The sequence below is a fragment of the Plecotus auritus genome (assembly GCF_963455305.1).
Source record: "Plecotus auritus genome assembly, chromosome: 9".
Lineage (NCBI taxonomy): Eukaryota > Metazoa > Chordata > Mammalia > Chiroptera > Vespertilionidae > Plecotus > Plecotus auritus.
The window spans coordinates 148,585,107-148,607,194 of NC_137783.1; the positions used below are offsets into that span (position 1 = coordinate 148,585,107).

At 55.5% G+C, this 22,088-nt stretch overlaps 1 protein-coding gene across 1 annotated transcript in view; it reads left to right on the forward strand.

Moving 5' to 3' along the window:
• The window catches only part of CPT1A (carnitine palmitoyltransferase 1A), a 42,645-nt gene that overhangs the window by 12,286 nt on the left and 8,271 nt on the right, over nt 1-22,088 (forward strand). Inside the window, exons 2-14 of the mRNA XM_080641675.1 lie at nt 2,028-2,180; nt 4,485-4,624; nt 6,018-6,189; nt 8,272-8,373; nt 9,446-9,583; nt 10,296-10,373; nt 12,020-12,127; nt 13,074-13,161; nt 14,261-14,456; nt 16,151-16,339; nt 17,020-17,125; nt 19,437-19,553; nt 20,948-21,112. Of these exons, the coding sequence (XP_080497801.1) occupies nt 2,040-2,180; nt 4,485-4,624; nt 6,018-6,189; nt 8,272-8,373; nt 9,446-9,583; nt 10,296-10,373; nt 12,020-12,127; nt 13,074-13,161; nt 14,261-14,456; nt 16,151-16,339; nt 17,020-17,125; nt 19,437-19,553; nt 20,948-21,112 (1,740 nt within the window). The 5' untranslated portion in view covers nt 2,028-2,039. The remainder of the gene's footprint in view (nt 1-2,027; nt 2,181-4,484; nt 4,625-6,017; nt 6,190-8,271; nt 8,374-9,445; nt 9,584-10,295; nt 10,374-12,019; nt 12,128-13,073; nt 13,162-14,260; nt 14,457-16,150; nt 16,340-17,019; nt 17,126-19,436; nt 19,554-20,947; nt 21,113-22,088) is intronic.

A 22,088-nucleotide genomic window follows, 5' to 3' on the forward strand; every position in this document is an offset into this window, starting at 1 on the left:
TGCATATCGTTGTGAGGGTGGCCGGTCACATAATTTTGTTCGCCGTGACGCCCGCTGTGCAGAATCCTGCCTTGGGTGGGGTGGGGAGCTGAGTTGCGGGAGGCTCTGGGAGAATCTTAGGGCCCCGTGGGTATTTTTTGAGAAATGGATCCAGAGCTGTTGGTTTGGGTGCCATCTTCAGTATTCACAATTACCTGTGCCAAGCCTTTGCCTAGAGAGCTTGCTGCTTTCAGAAGCCGGATCTAGCCCTGGCTGGGTGGCGCGGTTGGTTGGAACGTCGTCCCATCCACCAAAAGGTTGTGGGTTCGATTCTCAGTCAGGGCCTAGGTTTCGGGTTTGATCCCTATGGGAGGCAACCAGTCGATGCCTCTCTCTCCGAAATTGGACAGGTTCCGGCAGCTTGCTCCATGTCTGCTAAATAGTATGTGAATATTCTGGAGTGCTTGCAGATTATACTAAGCTAAGGTTATACCATGGTTGGTTGTTTTTTGTTTATTTGTTTATAGTTTGTTTGTTTTTCCGAAATCATTATAACAGACATTCCCAGGTGTGTCCATCCCGGCCTCTCCCTCTGCCCCTGGCGACATCAGATGTGAAGAAGCAGCCACAAGGCAGGCCTTTCCTCCCCAAAGGCAGACCTGTGGCGGGCCACACCCCAGTCCTGCACTCCCTGCCCCCCCCACCCCCCCACCCCACCCCCCGTCCTCCCACACTGGGCCTCTCCCTGGTTGAGAAGGGCTCCACTGGGCTGATGGCTCAACCTGAGGCCTCTTGGGAGCGGGCAGCCTCCTGTCCCCTCTGTTCCCACTCGGGGACACTCGCCTGGAACACCCCCAGCCTCTCCCTGGTCTTGCTTCCATGGTCCACCCCTAAGGCCCATGCCCTGTTGAGTGAACAAATGAACGAAAGTCCGGTGCCTTTCCGAAACCTGCTCATGGCATCGTTTGGTCTGGTCAGCTGAAGGTTAGGCTAATTTGACTTTAGTAACTGGGCTTCTTTGTAACGGTCCCACCTCTACACGTAACAGGCTTAAATGGGTAAAAAACGGGGGAAATTGCACATAACGAGAAAAGACACCATGCGATTTTAGGTTCTTATTATGGTGCGTGATGGTTTTTTCCTCTTAGCTGCCTTTTAAAATATATATATTTTTTATTGATTTCAGAGAGGTAGGGAGAGGGAGTGAGAGATAGAAACATCAGTGATGAAAGAGTCATTGATCAGCTGCCTCCTGTATGCCGCCCCCCCTCCCACTGAGGATCGAGCCTACAACCCAGGCTGGACTCAAACCCAGGACCCTTCAGTCCACAGGCCAATGCTCTGTCCACTGAGCCAAACCAGCCAGGGCTCTTAGCTGCCTTTTTATCCACTTTATCCACATGGTGCTCTGTGCAGACCATTCAGGAGATGGTGGACTCGCTCACCCTCAGGAGGCGGGCAGGTGGGGGAGGCTGTGAGGGCAGTAGTAGCTTCTAGGGGCTGCGTGTCCCTGGAAGAAAGCAGATGGGAGCCGGGATGATGGGAGACAAAGGACATGCTGTAGACTCTGAAACAGCTCCAATGAAATGTGCTTTCGTTTGTGGGGTGGAGGTGATGGTGGGGGGTGGGGACGGGGGAGCCTGCCCAGGGTCTGTGCTCGGGTAGGGTAAGTGCTCCCGAAATGTTCAACCCCTTGGGGCTTGATTTCAGTCCCAGCCTCCGAGGAGGAAGGCCAGCTGCTTCATCCTGGGTCTGGCTCTCAGGCACCAAGCACTGGTGCACCGGAGGCCAAGGTGTCAGTCCACCTCCCCACCTGAAGATAAGGGTTCAGGGCCACCGTGACTCATTTGTGGCCTCCAGGTGGCTGGAGGGCAGGGATGGGACCGGCTGCTACACAGCCACCACCTTCCTGTGTCAACTGGGTGGGGCCTGGGCTGCTGGCCAGGAGGGGGGGTGGATGGGAGGGCCAGGGCCAAGGGTCGGAGGGTAAGGGTTCCCAAGGGTAAGGACAAATTACACTCTACATAATCGTCTCCGTCTCTTCCCAGGAGACCCTAACGATGGCAGAGGCTCACCAGGCTGTGGCCTTCCAGTTCACGGTCACTCCCGATGGCATCGACCTGCGGCTGAGTCATGAGGCCCTTAAGCAGATCTATCTGTCTGGACTTCATTCCTGGAAGAAGAAGTTCATCAGATTCAAGGTTTGCGGACGCTTGTTTAAATCTGGAACACAGAACCGTTCTCGGGGTGCTTGTGAAGTATCCATATTTCTGAGTGGTTATTGGCATGTAATTCGTATCTTCGTGGCACCTAAGGCTCATGAAACACGTTGACATATATGGACTCGCTGAATTCTTGAAGAAATTCTGGAGGCAGGTGGGGCCCCCTGTGGGGCAGGTGAGGAGGTCGGGGCTCAGAGAGGGTGAGTGGCCCACTTGGAGGGAGCAGAGTAAGGACGACAATCCGTGCCTCCTGCTCACCTTCTGGAAACGTGGTGTTTCCGGCGAAACTGCCCCGAGTCAGTCGAACAGGTGTCTCATTGATAAAATAGTCAAACACTGACAGACACGCACGTAAATTCAAGTGCAGCTGCCTTCGCTTGTTCTCAGTTCTGTTTCCTTGAAAGAGGACAGTTAATCACTGTCTTAAGCACGTGTCTTGTTTTTAATTTAGTTTATTTTAAAAATCACAGAAGGAGGGGCGGCGGTGGAGGAGGGCATGGAGGAGGTGGAGGAGGGTTAATGATGATGGAGAAAAAATAAGAGAGGAAAACATAAAATAAAGTAAAAATCACAGAAGGAATAAATAAATGCCATGTTTAAAAAATTCAAGCAAATGAAAGGGCTTCAAGTGAAAAGTGAATGTCCCCCCCGCTTCCCCTCAGGGTAGATTACACAGTTGGTGTTTTTTGTTTGTTATTAATCCTCACCCCAGGATATTTTTCCATTGATTTTTTTTTTTTTTTTTTTAGAGAGTGGAAGGGACGGCGAGAGACAGAGAGAGAAACATCCATGTGAGAGAGATACATAGATTGGTTGCCTCCCACATGTACCCCTGACCAGGGCCGATGATTAACCCTGTAACCCAGGTATGCGCCCTTGACCGGAATGGAACCCGGGACCCTTTAGTCCGTGGGCTGATACTCCAACCACTGAGCCAAACCGGCTAGGGCCAGTTAATGTTTTTACTCTCATTTTCCTTTTTGGAGGATGGCAAAAGGCCGGGGAACTAGAGTAGGTGAGAGCAGTGACCTACTCTAGGAGGTGGACCTGGCTGGACAGGTATGCCTGGGCTTAGCCTGTGGGTTCTGGGGCCCAGGTACCGGAGGGATCACACCCCGTCCCCCGATGGGCACCGGAAGTGGAGGAGGGTGCCACCTACCGGGAAACTTGAGTTTGTCCACCTGGCCTTGCTGAGAGCTCCTCATTACTTCCAAATAGAAAATAGAAAGTGGGGGGCAGAGGGGTGGCCGTCATTTCAACCCCGTGGAAATACTGTTCCTGTCGTGCAGCTGGGAAAGCGAGAACAATAGATACGAAAACAAATGACCTAAACAGTGCGTGGCCTTCTGTGGCCAAAGGGTTTTATGGGAGCATGCCGTCTCCCAGCGGAGGAGGAGGGGCGGGCAGGGCTCAGCGGGCGGGGTGAGGGGGAGACACTTTATCTAGAACCCTCCTCCCTCCGGTTTCATTGAGCTTAATTCCACCCCACTCCTTTTAAACAATCTTGTAGGGATGCAAGCATCTTCTAAAAAATTCAGACAAAGTATTGAGAGTTTTTAATCCATTGTCTTGGTCAAATCAATCTCTTATTTATGGCTCCAGTAAGAATTTTTTCACTTGGAATTTGGAAACATACACAAAAGTCAAGAGAAGGAGTCACACTGCTCACCTCCCAGGGTCCACTGCTAACATTTTGCCAGTTTTGATTCATTTTCCTTCACCCCTCTTCCTGCTGCTCTTTAGGGATATTTTTGGAAGGGGGGGTAGGGGAGGGTTTGTCTGAAGTATCTTACAGCACATTCTCTACCTGGAGTGAGGTCTCCTGCAAACACTTCAGGATGACATGGCATCTCGATTTGGGGCAGGGGTGGGGGGGCGAAAGGAGGGGGGGCGAGGGAGGGGGGCCGAGGGGTGGGGAGCGAGGGGTGGGGGAGCGAGGGGTGGAGGAGTGAGGGGTGGATTTGGAGAGGGCAGTATCGGGCATCTCGGGTGTAGCAGGTTAGGGAGAGCACTTGTGGTTGGCTCAGCGACATCCTTAATCCACGGGTGTCATTCCTCAGTTTGGGTGGAGCTCGGGAATCTGTATGCTAAACTCGGGTGATTCTAATGTCCTGGGGTCACTCTGGGGTCACTTTGGCTCAGAAGTCGAGGAAGGGATGGCTGGAGGCTCCTGCAGCTGCAGCTGGAGGCTCTGGGGGAGATTGTCAGTGGTGACAGCGTGGTCACCTGCTGCAGACACCCCCTCCCACGGCCTGACGTTGCTCCCGGCGCCTGTCTTTTCAGAACGGCATCATCACTGGCGTGTACCCGGCGAGTCCTTCCAGTTGGCTCATTGTCGTGGTGGGCGTGATGTCCACCATGTATGCCAAGATCGACCCCTCGCTGGGGATAATTGCGAAGATCAACCGGACCCTGGACACGACGTGAGTGATCCTCCGTGTTCTTGGGCCGGCTCTCCTCCCGTGTCCCGGCTAAGGCTCCCACCGCCCCTGAGCAGTTCAGGCCCATCACTGGGAAATACCAGGCCCCACGTCCTCGTGCCACGAGCGGGCTTTGTGTTTCTGGCCAGGACTTGCTGTGGAATTGGGTCCTTTAGGGACGAGAAGCAGCTCGCGTGTGCATGTGTGTGTGCGTGTGCGTGTGCGTGTGCCTGCCTGGCTCCTGGGCTGCTGTTGGGGTCTGGCCTGAGCATAAGCCAGCACCTTGCTGATAGCTCAGATTTAAATATTGTTCCTTCAGAAGCCCTTGGACTCAACTCCAGCTGAGTGTCCCACAGCCTCACGTGCCTCGGGGGCGCTGGCCCCTGCCTTTGTAAGCATCTGCGAGGCCCTGCGAGAGCTCGCTGCCATGTCAGCGGAAGCGCGCCTGCCCTGGACGCCTGCCAGGTGCCCGGGCTGCCTGCGGGCAGGGACCTCGCCACCCCGGCCCCGGCCGCTCTCCTTTCATCCTTCAGTTCCCACCCTGCAGCCGTTGTGCCAGTCTTACCTGCTCCTCACACTGGCGTGGGCTGACCACAGCTGCTTAATTTACTCTCCACTGTGGGCTGCTCGTAGCACTGGATAAGTGCTGGCTAGTTAAAGCCCTTTCATGTGGATTTTTACCAGATTTGTGTCTTTGTCCCTCTCACCCGATTGTGGTTCCTGGGCCACCCCCGGCCCATATTCAGAAAGCGCAGTTGGGGCCGGCACCGTGTTCGCGTGGACACGTCTTTTACGGGCGCTTGTCTGCTCCTGCTTTTCACGGAAGCGCCTTCGGTTTATAGGGAAGCAATGCTGGACCTGCGTATTTGCTAATGCTGGAACGCTGGGTGGATTTTGTGCGCCGAGGACGTGTGTGTGTCTGCCTCCTTCGGTCATGTCACGCGTAGACAGCTAAGCTGCAGGTCGTCTCAGAGGAGGGTCTCCCATCCCCGCGTCCAGGTTTGCTCGTGGGCCGGCTATCGGAGAAGAACGTACAGGTCCTCAGTGGAGAGGACGGTTCCCCTTGAACTCAAGGCTCGACAGGCTCAGAAAGATGCGAGTTCCGTAGCAAAGGCGTTTGGGGTGTTTGGTGCCACGGAAGTGTTACCGAGTGTTCAATGGATGGTTTCCAAATCTCGGAGACTCCTTCCGCTCACACATTGGTTGGTTTTAGTGATTTTAGTGGTAAAAACACTGAGTTTTTACTTTGTAAACATTCTGCCGTTCCCCAAGCCACGGAAGCTAGGAGCAAAGGCACCGAGGCGTGTGCATGGCTGCACTCCTCGTGTGCAGAGTCTCACCTCGGCCTCTTTTGCTCGCTCACGTGTCCCCGGCTTGTCTCGTCTTGTCCCGGCAGGGGCAACATGTCCAGCCAGACGAAGCACGTGGTGAGCGGCGTGCTGTTCGGCACGGGCCTGTGGGTGGCCCTGATCTTCACCATGCGGTACTCCCTCAAGGTGCTGCTGTCCTACCACGGCTGGATGTTCACCGAGCACGGCAGGATGAGCCGGGCCACCAAAGTCTGGATTGTAAGCGGGCGCGCCCTGGGCCCAGGGTTGGTGTGGGTTTTCCTAGCCGTGTGACCCAGGCGTGACGGACCGGCGCAAGGCGAGGCTGTGGGGCCTGGGCAGCCGCGGTGTTTGGAGAGACGTGGACGCCCAGGCGGCCGTCACCACTGTCAGTGACACAGACGTAACATCCCCCCCAAGTTTCCTCAGGTCCCCCCTTTCTCCGTTAGTCTTAGGCCCTGTGTTGTGTGCAGTCCGTCTCCGGAACGTGTTTATTTCAGGGAGCTGAAACTCTACCCCTTACCCATCACGCCTTCGTTCCCCACCCCGGGCAGGCCCATCCGTGATGCTCTGTCACTTGGACTGTTTCAGATTCCACAGGACAGCGAGGCCCCGGCATTTGTCCTTCTGTGCTTGGCTCATCCCACGGAGCTTTTACTTTTTCTTTTAAGAATATTTTTACTGATTTCAGAGAGGAAGGGAGAGGGAGAGAGAGAGATAGAATCAATGTTGAGAGAGAATCCTCGATTGGCTGCCTCCTGCACGGCCCCCACTGGGGATCGAGCCCCCAACCTGGGCATGTGCCCTTGACCAGAATCGAACCCAGGACCCTTCAGTCCACAGGCTGATGCTCTATCTACTGAGCCAAACCAGCTAGAGCGAGCTTTTATTTTTTATTTTATTATTGTTTTTTAAACCAGTTGAAATTTCATTTTTTAAAATATATTTTTATTGATTTCAGAGAGGAAGGGGGAGAGGGATAGAGAGAGATAGAAACATCATTGATGAGAGAGAATCATTGATCGGCTGCCTCCTGCACGCCCCACACTGGGGACCGAGCCCACAGCCCAGGCATGTGCCCTTGACCGGAATTGAACCCAGAACCCTTCAGTTCTCAGGCCGACGCTCTATCCACTGAGCCCACCTGGCCAGGGCAGCTTTTACTTTTTAAAGAAAGATCCTCCCAGGATCTTCTCTCCCTTTGACCCTTGGTGTCTTGGGTGTCGCTCTAATTGCTGGGGAGGATGGATTCATTGTGACTCATAAGTTTGGGGCCAAAAGATGTGAGTCCTGAGCATTTTATGTTTGTCCACTAGGTGGGTCCTCCAGGTCGTGCATGAAATAAAAGTGTCACTTTTTTGTAGCTTTTCTCCCTTGAGGTCACAGCTAAGTAAGTGGCTTCCCTGGCTGACCAGGCCTCCCTGACTCACCCTGAGCTTCTAGTAATTTCCGCCTGCTCTGTCACCCTTGGCCCGCGAGTCGGGCATCCGCGGTGTGTGTGGCTGTCTGTACCGCTGTCAGCCGCTGCTGGCTCTGTCTGCGGGCTGATTGCCGCCGCCCCCGGGGCTGCTAGTGAGAGAGGTTTGGGCGCCACCTCGTGTGTGAGCCCACGGCACCCCCCCGCCCCACCCCCCACCCCACCACTCTTTCCCAAACCGAGTTCTGCTGCTGCTTCTTCAGTTTTCTAATCTCGGAGAAGCAGCGTTTAACACCTAGAGGCCATGCCCACACTTGACAAAACAAGTTCCATGAGGCTCCCTGCATGGCTGATGCCCAGCTGGGTCAAGAATCACGCCCCTCACCCCAGGCCCCGTGAGCCCTGGACACTCCTTTGAGGTCTGGTCGGCGTGACATGACCAGGTTTAGATCACTGCAACCTAAAGCAAGGCCGATGGCAGGCAGGCGTGCTGTCCCCTGGCCTTGACGGTGACCGGAAGGGCCACACTGCTCCTGCTGGGCTTGGCGCGAGGCCCAGGCGCCTCGGTCGGCCCTTCTCGCTGCTGACAGAGCCTTGAGCCGATCCGGAGCCAGGAGCCTCGCAGGAGCAGGAGGGTGATTGAGTGCAGAGGCGGTCAGACTGCGCCACCAGGGGCGCGGGGGCCGGACAGCACTGGGCGGGGAGGGGCATCTCGCAGCACCCGGCAGACCTGGGCTTCCGCTCAGCCTGGTTATTTGGGGTCACCTGTGTCTTTGCTGAGGCCTGCAAGGGCAGGGGCAGAAAATGGAGTCGGGGAAAATAAACCACAGAAAATGATAAGTTGTAGATCCTGGAGAACTGGTGTCAGGTTGTCTCAACTTCTGAAATGTACCTTTTTTCTTAAGGGGATGGTCAAGCTCTTCTCAGGCCGGAAACCCATGCTGTACAGTTTCCAGACGTCCCTGCCGCGCCTGCCCGTGCCCGCCGTGAGGGACACCGTGAGCAGGGTGGGTGTCGCTTCAGCGTCACAGAACGCCCACTCGGAAACGCCCGTCGTCGAGGGATTGAGGGTTATGACTTAGAGACAATTGCCAGTGAATTCACTGTCCTTTGGGTGTGTGAGCGCCCAGCAGTGGCTGAGGCTGTTACAGGGAATATTTTTTCCTATCAGCACATCTTAAGGTGTTTTTATTCTCTCCCCTCCCCCCCGCCCCCCCCCCCGCCCTCCGCTTAGATGTTTTTTAATAAAAGGCATATACATGGTAGTGAAACCACTTGGCACATTTTTAAAACAACTTTGTTGAGATATAATTCACACACCATATAACTCACTCCAAGGGTCCACGTCATTGGTTTTGTTGGATTCCATTACTAATTGTTTTGTTTTTTAAATCCTCACCTGAGGACACATTTTTATTTTAGACTGGATGGGGGCGGGGGAGAGAGAGAAAGAAAGAGAGAGTGAGAGAGAGAGAGAAACATCAATGTGAGAGAGAAACATTGATCTGTTGTCTCCCGTACGCTCCTGGACTGGAGATTGAACCCGCAACCTACGTATGTGCCCTGACTGGGAATCAAACCCAGAACCTTTGGGGTATGGATGGCACTCCGACCATCGGAGCCACCCAGCGGGGCATTACTAATTGTTTTAAGTTGTGCCCTGTCATTGTCCCGGCTCCTCCTTCTGTCCTGGCGTCCGGGGCACTGGGCAGCACTGCCCGCGCTTGGCGCCCCTGTGCCGTCACGCTGCAGCCCGGTGAGAATGGAGCTCTCGGAAGGGCCAGGGACACCCCTGCATTGTCCTTGTGAACATCTCTAAAACACTGATCTGGTCCATCTGGAAGTCACGTTGATGGTTTTCTGGTGACGCGGGATCCGGGCGCTTGCAGGCCAACAAAGAACGAACAGGAGTAATTGTTTATCAGTAACCCAGGTCGTTGTTTAGCGTTGGAGTTAATTAGCCAGCTGGTGTGAGGACCGGCAACTTGGGGGGAGACTTGGCCACCCTTTCCATATGTTTACATTTTCTCGGAGGGAGCTGTGTGCTAACCGGGCTTGTGTCTTCCTCGCTAACCCCAGTACCTGGACTCGGTGAAGCCCCTTATGAAGGAAGCGGACTTTAAGCGGATGACGGCTCTCGCCGAAGATTTTGCCGTCAGCCTCGGGCCAAAGTTGCAGTGGTATCTGAAGTTAAAATCCTGGTGGGCTACCAACTACGTAAGTGCATGCCCACGATTTTTCTTGATGGAATTCTAATCAAGAAATTAGATTTTTTTAAAAATATTTTATTGATATGTTACAGAGAGGAAGAGAGAGGGATAGAGAGTTAGAAACATCAATGAGAGAGAAACATCGATCAGCTGCCTCCTGCACACTCCCTACTGGGTATGTGCCCGCAACCAAGGTACATGCCCTTGACCGGAATCGAACCTGGGACCCTTGAGTCTGCAGGCCGACGCTCTAGCCACTGAGCCAAACCGGTTAGGGCAAGAAATTAGATTTCTTATGTGAGAAATACTAATCAGTTCCCGGAACATCGGGGCGTCCCCATGCATGGCGGCCAGAGGGGACCTTTGGCAGGTGACCCCGGTGGGGGTGGGGGTCTAGGTTTTGAGGAACAGCTGGAAGAGAGGTGTTGGCTGTGACCCAGACACAACCAGCGTCGGGGGCTAGGAGTGGGCGTGGTGTGGGGAGTGAGAGACCAGGGCATGGGTGGGGGCACGTTCCTCTTCAGAGCAGGTGCCGGGTGCACCGGTGTGTTGAATTCTTAAACGTGCACTTAGACTCTTCCCTGCACACCCATCTGCGAATAGCACTTCAACACGTGACCTTAAAAAGTCCACTTTCCACCCCCGTTTTCTCACACTGAACACCCCAGCCCCGTGGGGCCAGTGCCCCTCCGATTGAGCTTCTCTGCTCGCACCAACAGGTGAGCGACTGGTGGGAGGAATACATCTACCTGCGCGGACGGGGGCCGCTGATGGTGAACAGCAACTACTACGCCATGGTGAGTCCTCCAGGCGCTGGTGGCTGACGGCCCTGCCGGCTGCTGGGGAGGCTCGAGGGCTGGACCGGGCCCCTCCTGTTCTGCCACCTCTGCCCAAGGCTTCACACCCACCAGGGCGCCCAGCACCCACTTCCCCCCACCAGAGAACCATGGTGCTTACAGGGTCCCTCAAGGCGCCTGCGGAGAAACGTGGGTTGCAGACATGCCCGTGTGCAGCAGGACTTCCTCCCAGCAGGGTGCATGCCTCGCCTGTCTTCCTAAGGGCGCTGCATACACGGCAGGGCCACCGAGGCGTGAAGGGCTCGGGGGCGGCCCCCTGCCTGCACACCGAGCACCGAGCTTTGTCCCGCTCCCGGAGACACTGTGGAGTCACGGGCTGGTCGCGTGTCCGTGTCACGTGTCTGGTCTGGTGAGGCACACGCCACATGCCATTCTTCCGTTAGCAGCTCCTCAGTTGGGGTTCCAGGGTATCGTTTACTAAGTGGCGAATCGAATTCTTTCTCTTTCGCTTTCTGTTCTTTACCTCCTTTTAGTTTTTATTTTTTAAAAATACATATTTTATTGATTTTTTACAGAGAGGAAGGGAGAGGGACAGAGAGTTAGAAACATCGATGAGAGAGAAACATCGATCAGCTGCCTCCTGCACACCTCCCACTGGGGATGTGCCCACAACCAAGGTACATGCTCTTGACCGGAATCGAACCCGGGACCCTTCAGTCCGCAGGCCGACGCTCTATCCACTGAGCCACACCGGTTTCGGCACCTCCTTTAATTTTTCCCCCTCTTTATTGTTTGTTTTTCCTTCTTCTTTTCTCCCTGTTAGAGTCTTCTCTTCCTTTTCCTTTAACTCTTTCCCCATCAGAACACTCTCCGACTGGCAGAAGCTATTGCCTGCTCATGGGACCCTGAGAGGACGCTGCCGCCAGCTACTCTGCCTTCCAAAGTGTTGGGGACACGCTCCCAAGTGTAGTCGGACCCGTGTCCCTCCCCCGCCCTCTCTTCCCGTCACGGAAAATGGCCCTTAGAAACGGATCTCCAGTCGTAGAAGCCGCGGGTGCGGTGCTGCTTGCGGGAAAGGGTCCTTTAACCTGTACTCCCGTCCCAGGACGGTCTGTCCGCCGCTCTTCTGTCTGTATCCCTCCTGTGCATCATATGAGGGTGTTTGGGACAAGGTACCGTTACCTTCTTGCAGTTTGAATGACAGCCATTTAAAATTTAATTTTAAAATATACTCTCACCTTTCCTAGCCCAGGAATTATTTGGGGGCTTGTGTTCTTACAAAACATGGAAAAGCCCTGGCTGGGTGGCTCAGTTGGATGGAGCGTTGTCCCGTACACCAAAAGGCTGTGGGTTCGATTCCTGGTCTGAGAGGCAACTGATGGATGTTTCTCTCTCACATCGATGTTCCTCTCTCTCTCTCTCTCTCTCTCTCTCTCTCAGTCGATGAAAACCTTCTCGGGTGAGGATTAAAAAGAAATAATAATACAGTCGGCCAAGTGTAGGAAGAGAGATGAGTTTATTTTCTCCAAGAGCAGGCGTGCGTTCCCTCACGTGGGGGTGATTGCAGCCGACGGCTCCGCCACGTGCTCGCCCCAGCCTGTCCGCCCCTGCGAGCCCTCTCCCCGCTGACACGCGTTCCGTTTCAGGATTTCCTGTACGTGTTGCCCACGCACATCCAGGCCGCCAGGGCGGGCAACGCCATCCACGCGATCCTGCTGTACAGACGCAAGCTGGACCGGGAGGAGCTCAAACCGGTGAGCGAACAAACCGCTTTTTCAGAAACACTCCTGCAGCTTACTGAGGCACACTTGGTTTGCCGCACAGCCTGTGAGCTCTGCCGCCGCGTGCACACCCTTCACACCCACAGCCCTGACGGCCAGCACAGCCACCCTCCAGAGTTCCCTGGGCGCTTGTGACCCTGCCTCCTGCCCCCGTCCCTTCCTGCGCCCCCTCCCCACCCATCGCCCGCCAGGTCACTCCTGGTCCGCCTTCCATCACTCCAGGCCAGCGGTCGCCGACCGGCAGTCCGTGAGGTCCGAAAGGTTGGCGACCGCTGCTCCAGGCTGCTTTGCGTCTCCCAAAGCTTTATGTCAACGGGAGCATCAGGGTGCGCTTTCGGGGATGGATACGTCTGATGGACTTCTATAATTTGCCCCTTGAAGAAACTCTTGTTCACTTTTTTTTAATACAAAGGAAATATTTATTTAAATTTTATTTTATTGATTCCATCACCATGTATCCCTTCTATGCCTTCTTCCACCTCCAATCATCCCTTTCCACCCCTGAAATCACCCCGCTCTTGACCGTGTCCGTGAGTCTCTTTTTTTTCTTTTTTGCTGAATCCTGCCTTCCTCCAGCCCCTTCCCTCTTGTTTACTTTTGAAGGAAAACAATTTAGCTGGTGAACCGCTCAGGAATAAGACATGTCTTTTGTAAAACCCTTTGGTTGAAGTGTCGGTTTATACACGACCGGTCAGTGTGTCGTTTAAGGGGTGGTGGCGTGGGAAGCTGTGCCCTGGCGAGGTCCCGCAAGTCCCCAGGGAAGCGGGCGCCCCGGGAACGGCTGTTCTTTACAGAGTTGGGAGAGGATTACGCAGACCACGCCCCACGCAGAGCACAGAGCCAGCATGGCAGGTGTGCTGGTCATTTGCTCCTTCGTCCTCCGCGGAATTTCCCCGTTTGACACGTGTTTCTGTTGCAGATTCTTCTTCTGGGCTCCACAGTCCCGCTCTGCTCCGCGCAGTGGGAGCGGATGTTCAACACGTCCAGGATCCCAGGAGAGGAGACGGGTGAGTGCGCCGCCACGGTCTCCTCGCCAGCGTCCTCGACCTTTCACCTCCCGGTGAAATTTATCCCTCGGTATTTTATCCTTTCTGATGCAGTTATAAATGGGATTTTTTTTTCTTTTTTTAGTGTTTTTTTAATTGATTTCAGAGAGGAAGGGAGAGGGAGAGAGAGATAGAAGCATCAGTGAGAGAGGACCATTGATCGGCTGCCTCCAGCACGTCCCCTGCTAGGGATCGAGCCCACAGCCTGGGCATGTGCCCTCGGCCAGAATCGAACCCGGGACCCTTCAGTCTGCAGGCTGACGCTCTATCCACTGAGCCAGGCTGGCTAGGGCGGGATTTTTTTCTGAATTTCTTTTTCTGGTAGTTCATTATTAGTATATAGAAATGCAACTGATTTTTGTATCCTGCAATTTTATACTGAATTTTTTTTAAATGAAACTTTTAGAGAGAGAGTGGAAGGGAGAAAAAAAGAGAGAAACATCAATTTTTGTTCTACTTATTTATGCATTCATTCATGGGTTGGTTCTTGTATGTGCCCTGCCCAGGGATTGAACCTGCAGCCTTGGTGTATTGGGACGGTTCTCTAACCCACTAAGCCACCCGGCCAGGGCTGTGCTGAATTCATTAGTTCTAACAGTTTTTTGGTGCAGCCGTCAGGGATTTCTGTATGCAATAGCAAGTCATCTGTGAGTAGTGACAGTTGTCTTTCTTCCCTCCGGATTTGGATCAGCCCACAGCTGACACACTCGAAGCCGAGCGCTCTTCCTCTAAGACCAGGCACTAGGTCCTCTCTCCATTCCTGCGCGTCTGGGTGGGGGACACCCTACTAGCTCCTTCCACAGATGAACAGCGGAGGCTCCGGGAGGGTTCAGTCAGTGGCCTGAGCCAGTATGTCTCAGATGGCCGAGCGGAGCCTCGAGTCAGGCCTGTCTGACTCCAGAGCTCTCGGCTCTGACCCTGCACTTAACCCCCTCCCCCCGCCCCCCGCCCCAGACAGGAGGAGCGGACGCGGGAGCCGCGTGGAGCTGGCGGGGTGTGGCGGTGCCCGTCCCCCGTCCTCTAACCTGTGGGGGTTTTGTCTTGCCCGCACCCGCCGCAGACACCATCCAGCACATCAGGGACAGCAGGCACATCGTCGTGTTCCACAAGGGCCGCTACTTCAAGGTCTGGCTGTACCACGACGGCCGGCTGCTGCGGCCCCGCGAGCTCGAGCAGCAGATACAGCGGATCCTGGACGACCCGTCGGAGCCTCAGGCCGGGGAGGCCAAGCTGGCGGCCCTCACTGCGGGAGAAAGGTGTGTGCCCGTGGGCAGCGGCCACCTCCGGGGTGAGGGCGCTCTCGCTGGTCTCTCTGCCCTGGGGCCCCCTGGCAGGGAGTGCGTACCCGCGGCCTGCGGGGGCACCAGCAGGACTAGAGCCCTCATTGGGGCAGCAGGTCCCGCCCCCGCCCCGAGTCATCTGGCCGCCTCTGTGTGATGGGCGCCAGGGCACGCGGCCGAGAGAAGTCAGGAGTTGGCTTTTTCACAGGCTGCCCCGTGTTTAATTTAGGAAATGGAAGAGTTTAAACCAAGGCCTGTGCCAGGGTCACCTTCCTGCCTTGTCCACAGATCACCTAGCGGCCTTGCTTCCCTGAGGACGAGGGCACGCGGGGGTGGGGACGGCCAGGAGCACCCTGGAACTACGGGCCGCATCCGGGATGCTGGAGCTTGAGGCGGGATGGTCCCGCATGCCCGACCGCATTGGGGCTTGAGCCTGTGCCGGGTGGCGTTAAAGGGACCACTTTCGGCTAGAGTGCGCCGAGCAGATTTATGAGATTGTTCTGGTCCTGGGGCCTGGAAAGGGGGTGGGGCAGGGGGTCCTCATATGTGAGGATGGGACACGGCAGGGGGAGGGTTGTCCGAGAAGCTGGGAGAATTCCGCTATCCCGGGGCATGGACTCGGCAGAAGGACCAGTAGGGGAGTGTCTGGGGGACCGAGCCCCACTTCCCGAGTGCTGATTGAACATGGGGGCCGGGGGGATTGGGTGGAGGTGGTGTGGGTGCGGGTGCTGTGGAGGAGTGGCACCCGGGACCACTCGCCCCTCGGGATTCGGTGAGCGAGCTCCCAGCCTGACTTCCTGCACGGGGCACCGTCCCTCTCCCCCACCCCCGCCCTGTGCCCAGACGCCAAGTGCATCCTAGTGCTCGTCACCCCGGTCTCCTGGCTCAGAGGAAGCGGCTGGGGCTGGTGGGTCTCAGGACCTGTCGTGTTTATGGGCCTTTTGGCACCACAGGCACCTTGGCCAAGCTCTCGGGCAGAGAAGCGGGTGGGAGATGGGCCAGGAAGTCTGGCCTGGAAGTGGGCAGGGGCCTAAGGCCTGGGGAGGCACAGTGAGGGGCCAGGGGCTGTCAGAGGAAGCCGCGCCAGGTGTCCCATCAGGGCTGCAGGTCCCACGTGAGGTGGGACAGAAAAGAATCCCTCGGGTATGGCTCCCAGGCGTCCCTCGTCGCGGGATGTCACAGCAGCGTGGCTCAGGCAGGCTGGCCTGGGTTTGAACCCCTCCCGGCCACACAGTCGCCGTGACTTCCCTCTGGGCCTTGGTTTCCTCATCTGGAGGAGGGGTGGGCTCTGACTCCAGAGCTCTCGGCTCTGACCCTGCACTTAACCCCCTCCCCCCGCCCCCCGCCCCAGACAGGAGGAGCGGACGCGGGAGCCGCGTGGAGCCGGCGGGGTGTGGCGGTGCCCGTCCCCCGTCCTCTAACCTGTGGGGGTTTTGTCTTGCCCGCACCCGCCGCAGACACCATCCAGCACATCAGGGGACGGCTGGCAGGGGACGGCTCCCACGCTCTGGCCACAGCCCCCGCGGCCAGAACTTGGGATGGTTATGGGACGTGTGCTTTTCCCTAAGTTCCTAAAAACCCGTGGAAACCAGGGAAACGACGTCATGAGAAACATCCCGTGGGAGGCGGCGGCGCCCAGTCGCTGCCGGCCTAACGCGCCCTCCCCGCAGGGTGCCCTGGGCCCGGTGCCGCCAGGCCCACTTTGCGCGCGGGAAGAACAAGCAGTCGCTGGACGCCGTGGAGAAGGCGGCCTTCTTCGTGACGCTGGACGAAACTGAGCAGGGCTACCGGAAGGAGGACCCCGACGCGTCCCTGGACAGCTACGCCAAGTCCCTGCTCCACGGCCGCTGCTTTGACAGGTAGCGTCCCTGCCCTGGGAGCGTGGCCTCTGCCTGTGACCGTGGAGGACAGGTGTGCGGCCAACCCCGCCTCAAGCATCTGGACCCTGAAGGAATAAGGCTAGGTTAAAACATAGCTTCTAATTCCCTCTGCACCCAGACGTGTCTGTCTCTCGTCTGTCTGTCTTCACACACACACACACACACACACACAGCCACACACGTGCACTCACTCACAGCTGAAGCAGCGGATTTGAGAGCCTTCCCCTCTGTGGATGCTAGTGAGGCGTGGCAGCCGGTTCCCCAGGCGGGGCAGGTGGCGGGCGGGGCCTGCCTGGCTGTGGGCTCTGGTCCTGAGACGGTTATGCGGCAGTTCCACCTCCCAGAACCGCCTTTCCTCACCCGTAGAGTGAGGCCCGCCTGCCCGCTGGTGGGGTGCAGGCGCGGGGAGCCTCCCAGCTCTCCGGAGTTGCCGCCTGTGTCCTTGCTGTTATAACAGCTTGTTCTCGAGTCTTACCTGTGTGTCGAGGGAAGCGTGCAGGGCCGCGCGTCCCGTGTGAGCCTGTGTTCCGCTTCACAGAGGTTCGCGGCCTCGGGGAACTGGCCGGGCCGGGTGCGAAGGCAGGACCCCGTCCAGAAGGAAGCAGTTTCGGTGTCTGTATATCGTCGTTTCTTTCCACGAACACCTCTGTTTCCCGCAGGTGGTTTGACAAGTCCTTCACATTTATTGTCTTCAAAAACGGGAAGATTGGCATGAACGCCGAGCACTCCTGGGCCGACGCGCCCATCGTGGGGCACCTCTGGGAGGTGAGTGCTCGCAGGGGTGACCTGAGCGAGGCGGCTGCTGTGGGAAACCCACGCCCGGGCATGGATTTCATGTGGTATTTGTCTGGCTGTTTTTTTATATGTTTTTATTGATTTCACAGAGAGGAAGGGAGAGGGGGAGAGAGAGACACATCAACGGGAGAGAATCAGAGATTAGCTGCCTCCTGCACGCCCCCTACTTGGGATCCAGCCCACAACCCGGGCATGTGCCCTGACTGGGAATCAAACCGTGACCTCCTGGTTCATAAGTAGATGCTCAACCACTGAGCCACGCTTGCTGGCAGGTGAGGTTTATTTTATTTTTTAGATATCCGGATAAGATAAGGTACAGGGATTTGGTCTTGGACCAGGTAGTATATTTAACTGTCCCTGCTCAGCGGACAGAATGGCCTGGGAGTCCAGGAACTGGACAGGAGCCCAGGTGCTCCCCACGGGGACCGACGGGAACTGACCATCTCTTGTGGAGGTCCTCAGCAATGTGTGCCAGTAAAAAGCAAATCTAGTCAAAGGTCAGAGTTGCACCCCATTTGCTCTCAGTGGGTTTTTGATGTTTAAATGTGCTGCACCCTCGGTCCTGCTGCCCATCAGCTCAGATGCAAGGATCCTGCCTCCTTCGCTGCTCAGTCTGCGTGGCACTCGCCACACGTGTACGTGGGTCCCCCACATCCCCCCATCCCGGAGCCCTCATTCCCCTAACCATCTGACAGGGTCACCATCTGCCTCCCCCACTGGAATAGAAGCCCCTGAGCACAGGGATTCCATTTTTTTAAATTACTATTTTTTTAGTGAGAGAAAACTCACAGACCATAAAATCCCCCCTCCCCTCTTAAAATGTACAATTCAGTGGGTTTTGAATATACACGAGGTGGTTGTGCAAACCATCAGCACTATCTAATTTCAGGACGTTTTCATCACCCCCCGAAGAAACGCCCCATCTGCCCTTGCCCCAGCCCCTGGCAACTTATTAACCCGCTTTCTGCCTCTGGATTTGCCAATTCTGGCCGTTCCATAGAAGCGAGATCATACATGTGGTCTTTTGTGTCTGGCTTCTTCACTTGGTGTGTTTACAAGGTCTGCCTATGCGTTAGCATGCTTCATCCTTTTCATGGCTGTATAGTATTCCTTTGTACGGACAGACCATACTTTATCCAGTTTATCACTTGATGGGCATTTGGGTTATTTCCACGTTCTGACTGCTGTAAGCAGTGCTCCCATGAACATGTGTGCACAGGTTTTATGTGAACATATGCTGGCTGTATTCACTTGTGGAGGGAGGGCAGCCATTCTTGTCTGTTTTGTTGACCGTTCTGTCACAAGTGCCCATCATAGGTGCACAATAAACTCTGTGTGGGAGGAATTGTGGAAAGGGCTGTTCACCGCTGCCCTCAGGTCCCGCCCCTGAGGAGGGTCAGCTCTGAAAAGTGGCTTCCTCTGCTCTCTGAGCCGTTTCCTCACTTACACAAAAGACCTTTCGGTCTAGACATAAATGCTCAGCGGGGTGACTCCAGAGAACACTGGCCCGCAGCCGGATGCAGAGGCAGCTCCGAGCGGCCCCCTGTGGGTGGGGCCTCACGTGTCTCCTGCGTCCAGTCCTGGGGTGGGTGGGCCTCTCCGGGGCTCTCTTCTCGGCTCTGAAGTGGAGATGAGCACCATCTTGCCTGTGCATATCCTGTCCTGGCTGCACAAAGGACTCAGCATGCTGTAAGCATGCGCCCTCCCTCAGTAGCTGCTGGGAAGTCTTAGCAAAATCTTCTATATGTATAAAGGGCTCATATGCAAAGTGTCCCCTCGGCAGGGGTTCCACTGGGAGACTGGGAGTTCGATCGCTTGCTATAACGTGTGCTGACCACCAGGGGGCGGCACAGAACAAAGGAAGGCCCCAATCGACCCTGATTGCTGGCCTGGCCTAGGGACCCTACCATGCAGGAATTTCATGCACCCGGCCTCTAGTATCTGTATAAAGAACAAGGATTTGTCTACTTTGGAGGACAAATACATTTTTGTTTTTTCTTTTCGTTTGTTAGTCCTCACCTGGGGATATTTTTTCCATTGCTCTTCAGAGAGAGTGTAAGGAAGGGGGCAGAGGGAGAGAGAAACATCGATGTGAGAGAGACACACTGACTGGTTGCCTCCTGCATGTGCCCTTGACCAGGAATCAAACCCTCTACCCTTTCGTGTTCGGGTGGGGACTCTAACCACTGAGCACACTGGCCAGGTGGGACACATACGTGTTCCCTAACACTGGGAACTGCATCACCTTCTCTGACTTCCACGTGTGTCTTTCCCCCGACAGTACGTCTTGGCCACCGACAGCTTCCAGCTGGGCTACCTGGAGGATGGGCACTGTAAAGGGGACACCAACCCGAACATCCCACCCCCCACCCGGCTGCAGTGGGACCTCCCGGAGGAGGTGAGTGGGCCTGTCACAGGCGCTAGTCCCCGTGGCGGGGCCTGTGCTCGCAGCTCAGAGGAAGACCACAGTGACCGAAATTCGTCCGCCTCACAAATTTTTGCTGAGGCCGTGGAGCGGCTCCAGCTCCTGTTGCCATAGAAACCCCAGTAAATACTTCTTCTTCCGTTTAGAGCTTTTAGCTGAGATGGTCAGGGAGAGTTCCACCTCAGACTCAGCTACACGACGCAGTGAAAAACGTGACACGCAGAATCGCTTCCTTTTACAGCTGAAATCCTCTAAGTCACTCATGTATCATATTTGTTTCTCCTCAAGATTCTCAGATGTCATCCATTCAGTACAGGTTTTCTCGGGAAGGAATTTTAGGGCTGGGAATGCCAAATCCTGGCTCGTCTGATCCAAGCAGGAATTCATGGGACCTAAGAAGTAATATTTTTTTATTTTAAAAAATATTTATTTCTCACTTAATGAAAGGAACAATTTTCAGCGATGCACTTTTAAAATCCCCTGGCTGTAAACTAAGGTATCCTTGCAGACCTCAGCATACACCGGATTTAAATTTTTATTTTAATCCTCACCTGAGGACATGCTCATTGATTTCAGAGAGAGGAAGTTAGATAGAGATAAAGAGAGGGAGGGAAACATGGATGTGAGAGAGAAACATCGATCAGTTGACTCCCGTATGCCCCAACCGGTGTCTGAACCGGAAACCGGGATATGTGCCCTGACTGGGAATCGAACCCGAGACCTTTCCATGTATGGGACAATGCTCCAACCCCATCTGGCCGGGGCTGCACCACATTTTTCATTTCATTGTAAGACTTGAACTTATTGGGGGCTGGAAGTAGTTTCCAACGTAGAAAATAAAGGGTCCAGTGCTGAGGCTTTTCCAGCCACGTCTTCTCGCCCTGCGTCCCCTTTCGCTGCCCTTTCCCGGCCATCACTGCTGGGCGCGCTGCGTCCGGCGCCTCAGAGGGGCCGTTCCCACCTCGTGGCCGCAGCTAAGGCTCCTCCACGTTACTTCACAGCCTGAAAGCTCATTCCATTGTAGGGTTGGCCCACAGTCCGTTTATTCTTTAAAATGGGTCCTCCATCGCCACTGCAGAATAATGGGTTTTACAAAGCACACCGTGGCTGCTGGGAGTGCCCTTTGGGGTCTGACCGGGAACCAGGAAGCCCCGTGTCCCACCTGTGCTCTGCCTGCGGGGGCCCCGCGGCGCCTCGAGGAGGGCGGGTGCAGGTGGCGGATACATGGTAACCTTTCTGGAAAGAGCCGACAAGAAAGCAGGGCGTCTGTGTCGCTGAGCGACACCTCTGTTGGCTGCGCTGGGATCCTCCTCGGCATCTGTCAGCACTTCCCCCACAAGGGAAACCTTTCCCTCCTCCTCCTCCAGTGTCAGGAGGTGATAGAGACGTCCTTGAGCAGCGCCAACCTTCTGGCCAACGACGTGGACTTCCATTCCTTTCCATTCGACACTTTCGGGAAGGGGCTGATCAAGAAGTCCCGCACCAGCCCGGACGCGTTCGTGCAGCTGGCCCTGCAGCTGGCGCACTACAAGGTGAGGCGCGGGTTTGTCGGGAGCTGGGCCCCTGCACTGGGGGCTGAGGCCTGTCGGGGAGAGGCCCAGCGTGCTGCAAGGGTGTGGCGTCACGTGGCGGCTGGGTGGGGCGCGGCAGTGTCCCCCATCCCACAGGATAGGGAGGGGAGCACAGCCAGATCTCACCGCCCTACAAATTGGAAACTTAACCCTTAAACTCAGCTCCGACCCCGAGGGTTTGGTGAAGCGGACACCCTTGGGGCAGATGACTGATGTCTCTGACCTTTGACATGGACTAAGTTTACTCGTGATTATAGATGCAATAGACTCTCCCACATTGTCCACGGCTGTATTTTTAAAAAATACATTTTTATTTCAGAGAGGAAGGGAGAGGGAGAGGGAGAGAAACATCAATGATGAGGAGATACATCTATTGGTTGCTTCCTGCATGCACCTGACCGGGGCGGGGATCGAACCTACAACCCGGCACGCTCCGCTGACCAGGAACATTTTAATGCTGCTCAGTTGAGCACCAGCTCTGTTAGGGACGGGCTCTCTGTGGAGCTAAGGGTCAGACCCAGCTCGGAGCGGCGCGGCCTCAGTCCAGACATCCTGCCTGGTCCTGGGGTCTGCTCCAGGCTTCTGAACCTCCTCTGCACCAGGACCCCTGGGACAGTTTGGCAAAGCCATGGGGACCCTTCCCAGAACAATGTTTGTAAAGCATAACAGGAAATACCGCAGTTACAAAGGTGAACCAGGTAATTAAAATGCAGGTGTCAGAACGTTCCACAGGACTTTGTGGTGCAGGAAACATAATTCTTTGTGCACTAAAGTTCGAGCAGCAGGTCTAAGAATGGCTGTAACTTTGAGGCAGTGATAAGCGTGGATGTTCTATTCAAAGTCACAGGCACGGCTTAGGATTACTGTGGTTTATGGCCCATGCTTCTAAAGGTGATATTCCAGCTTGAGGTTAGTGGAGATTAAAATATTTGTATTT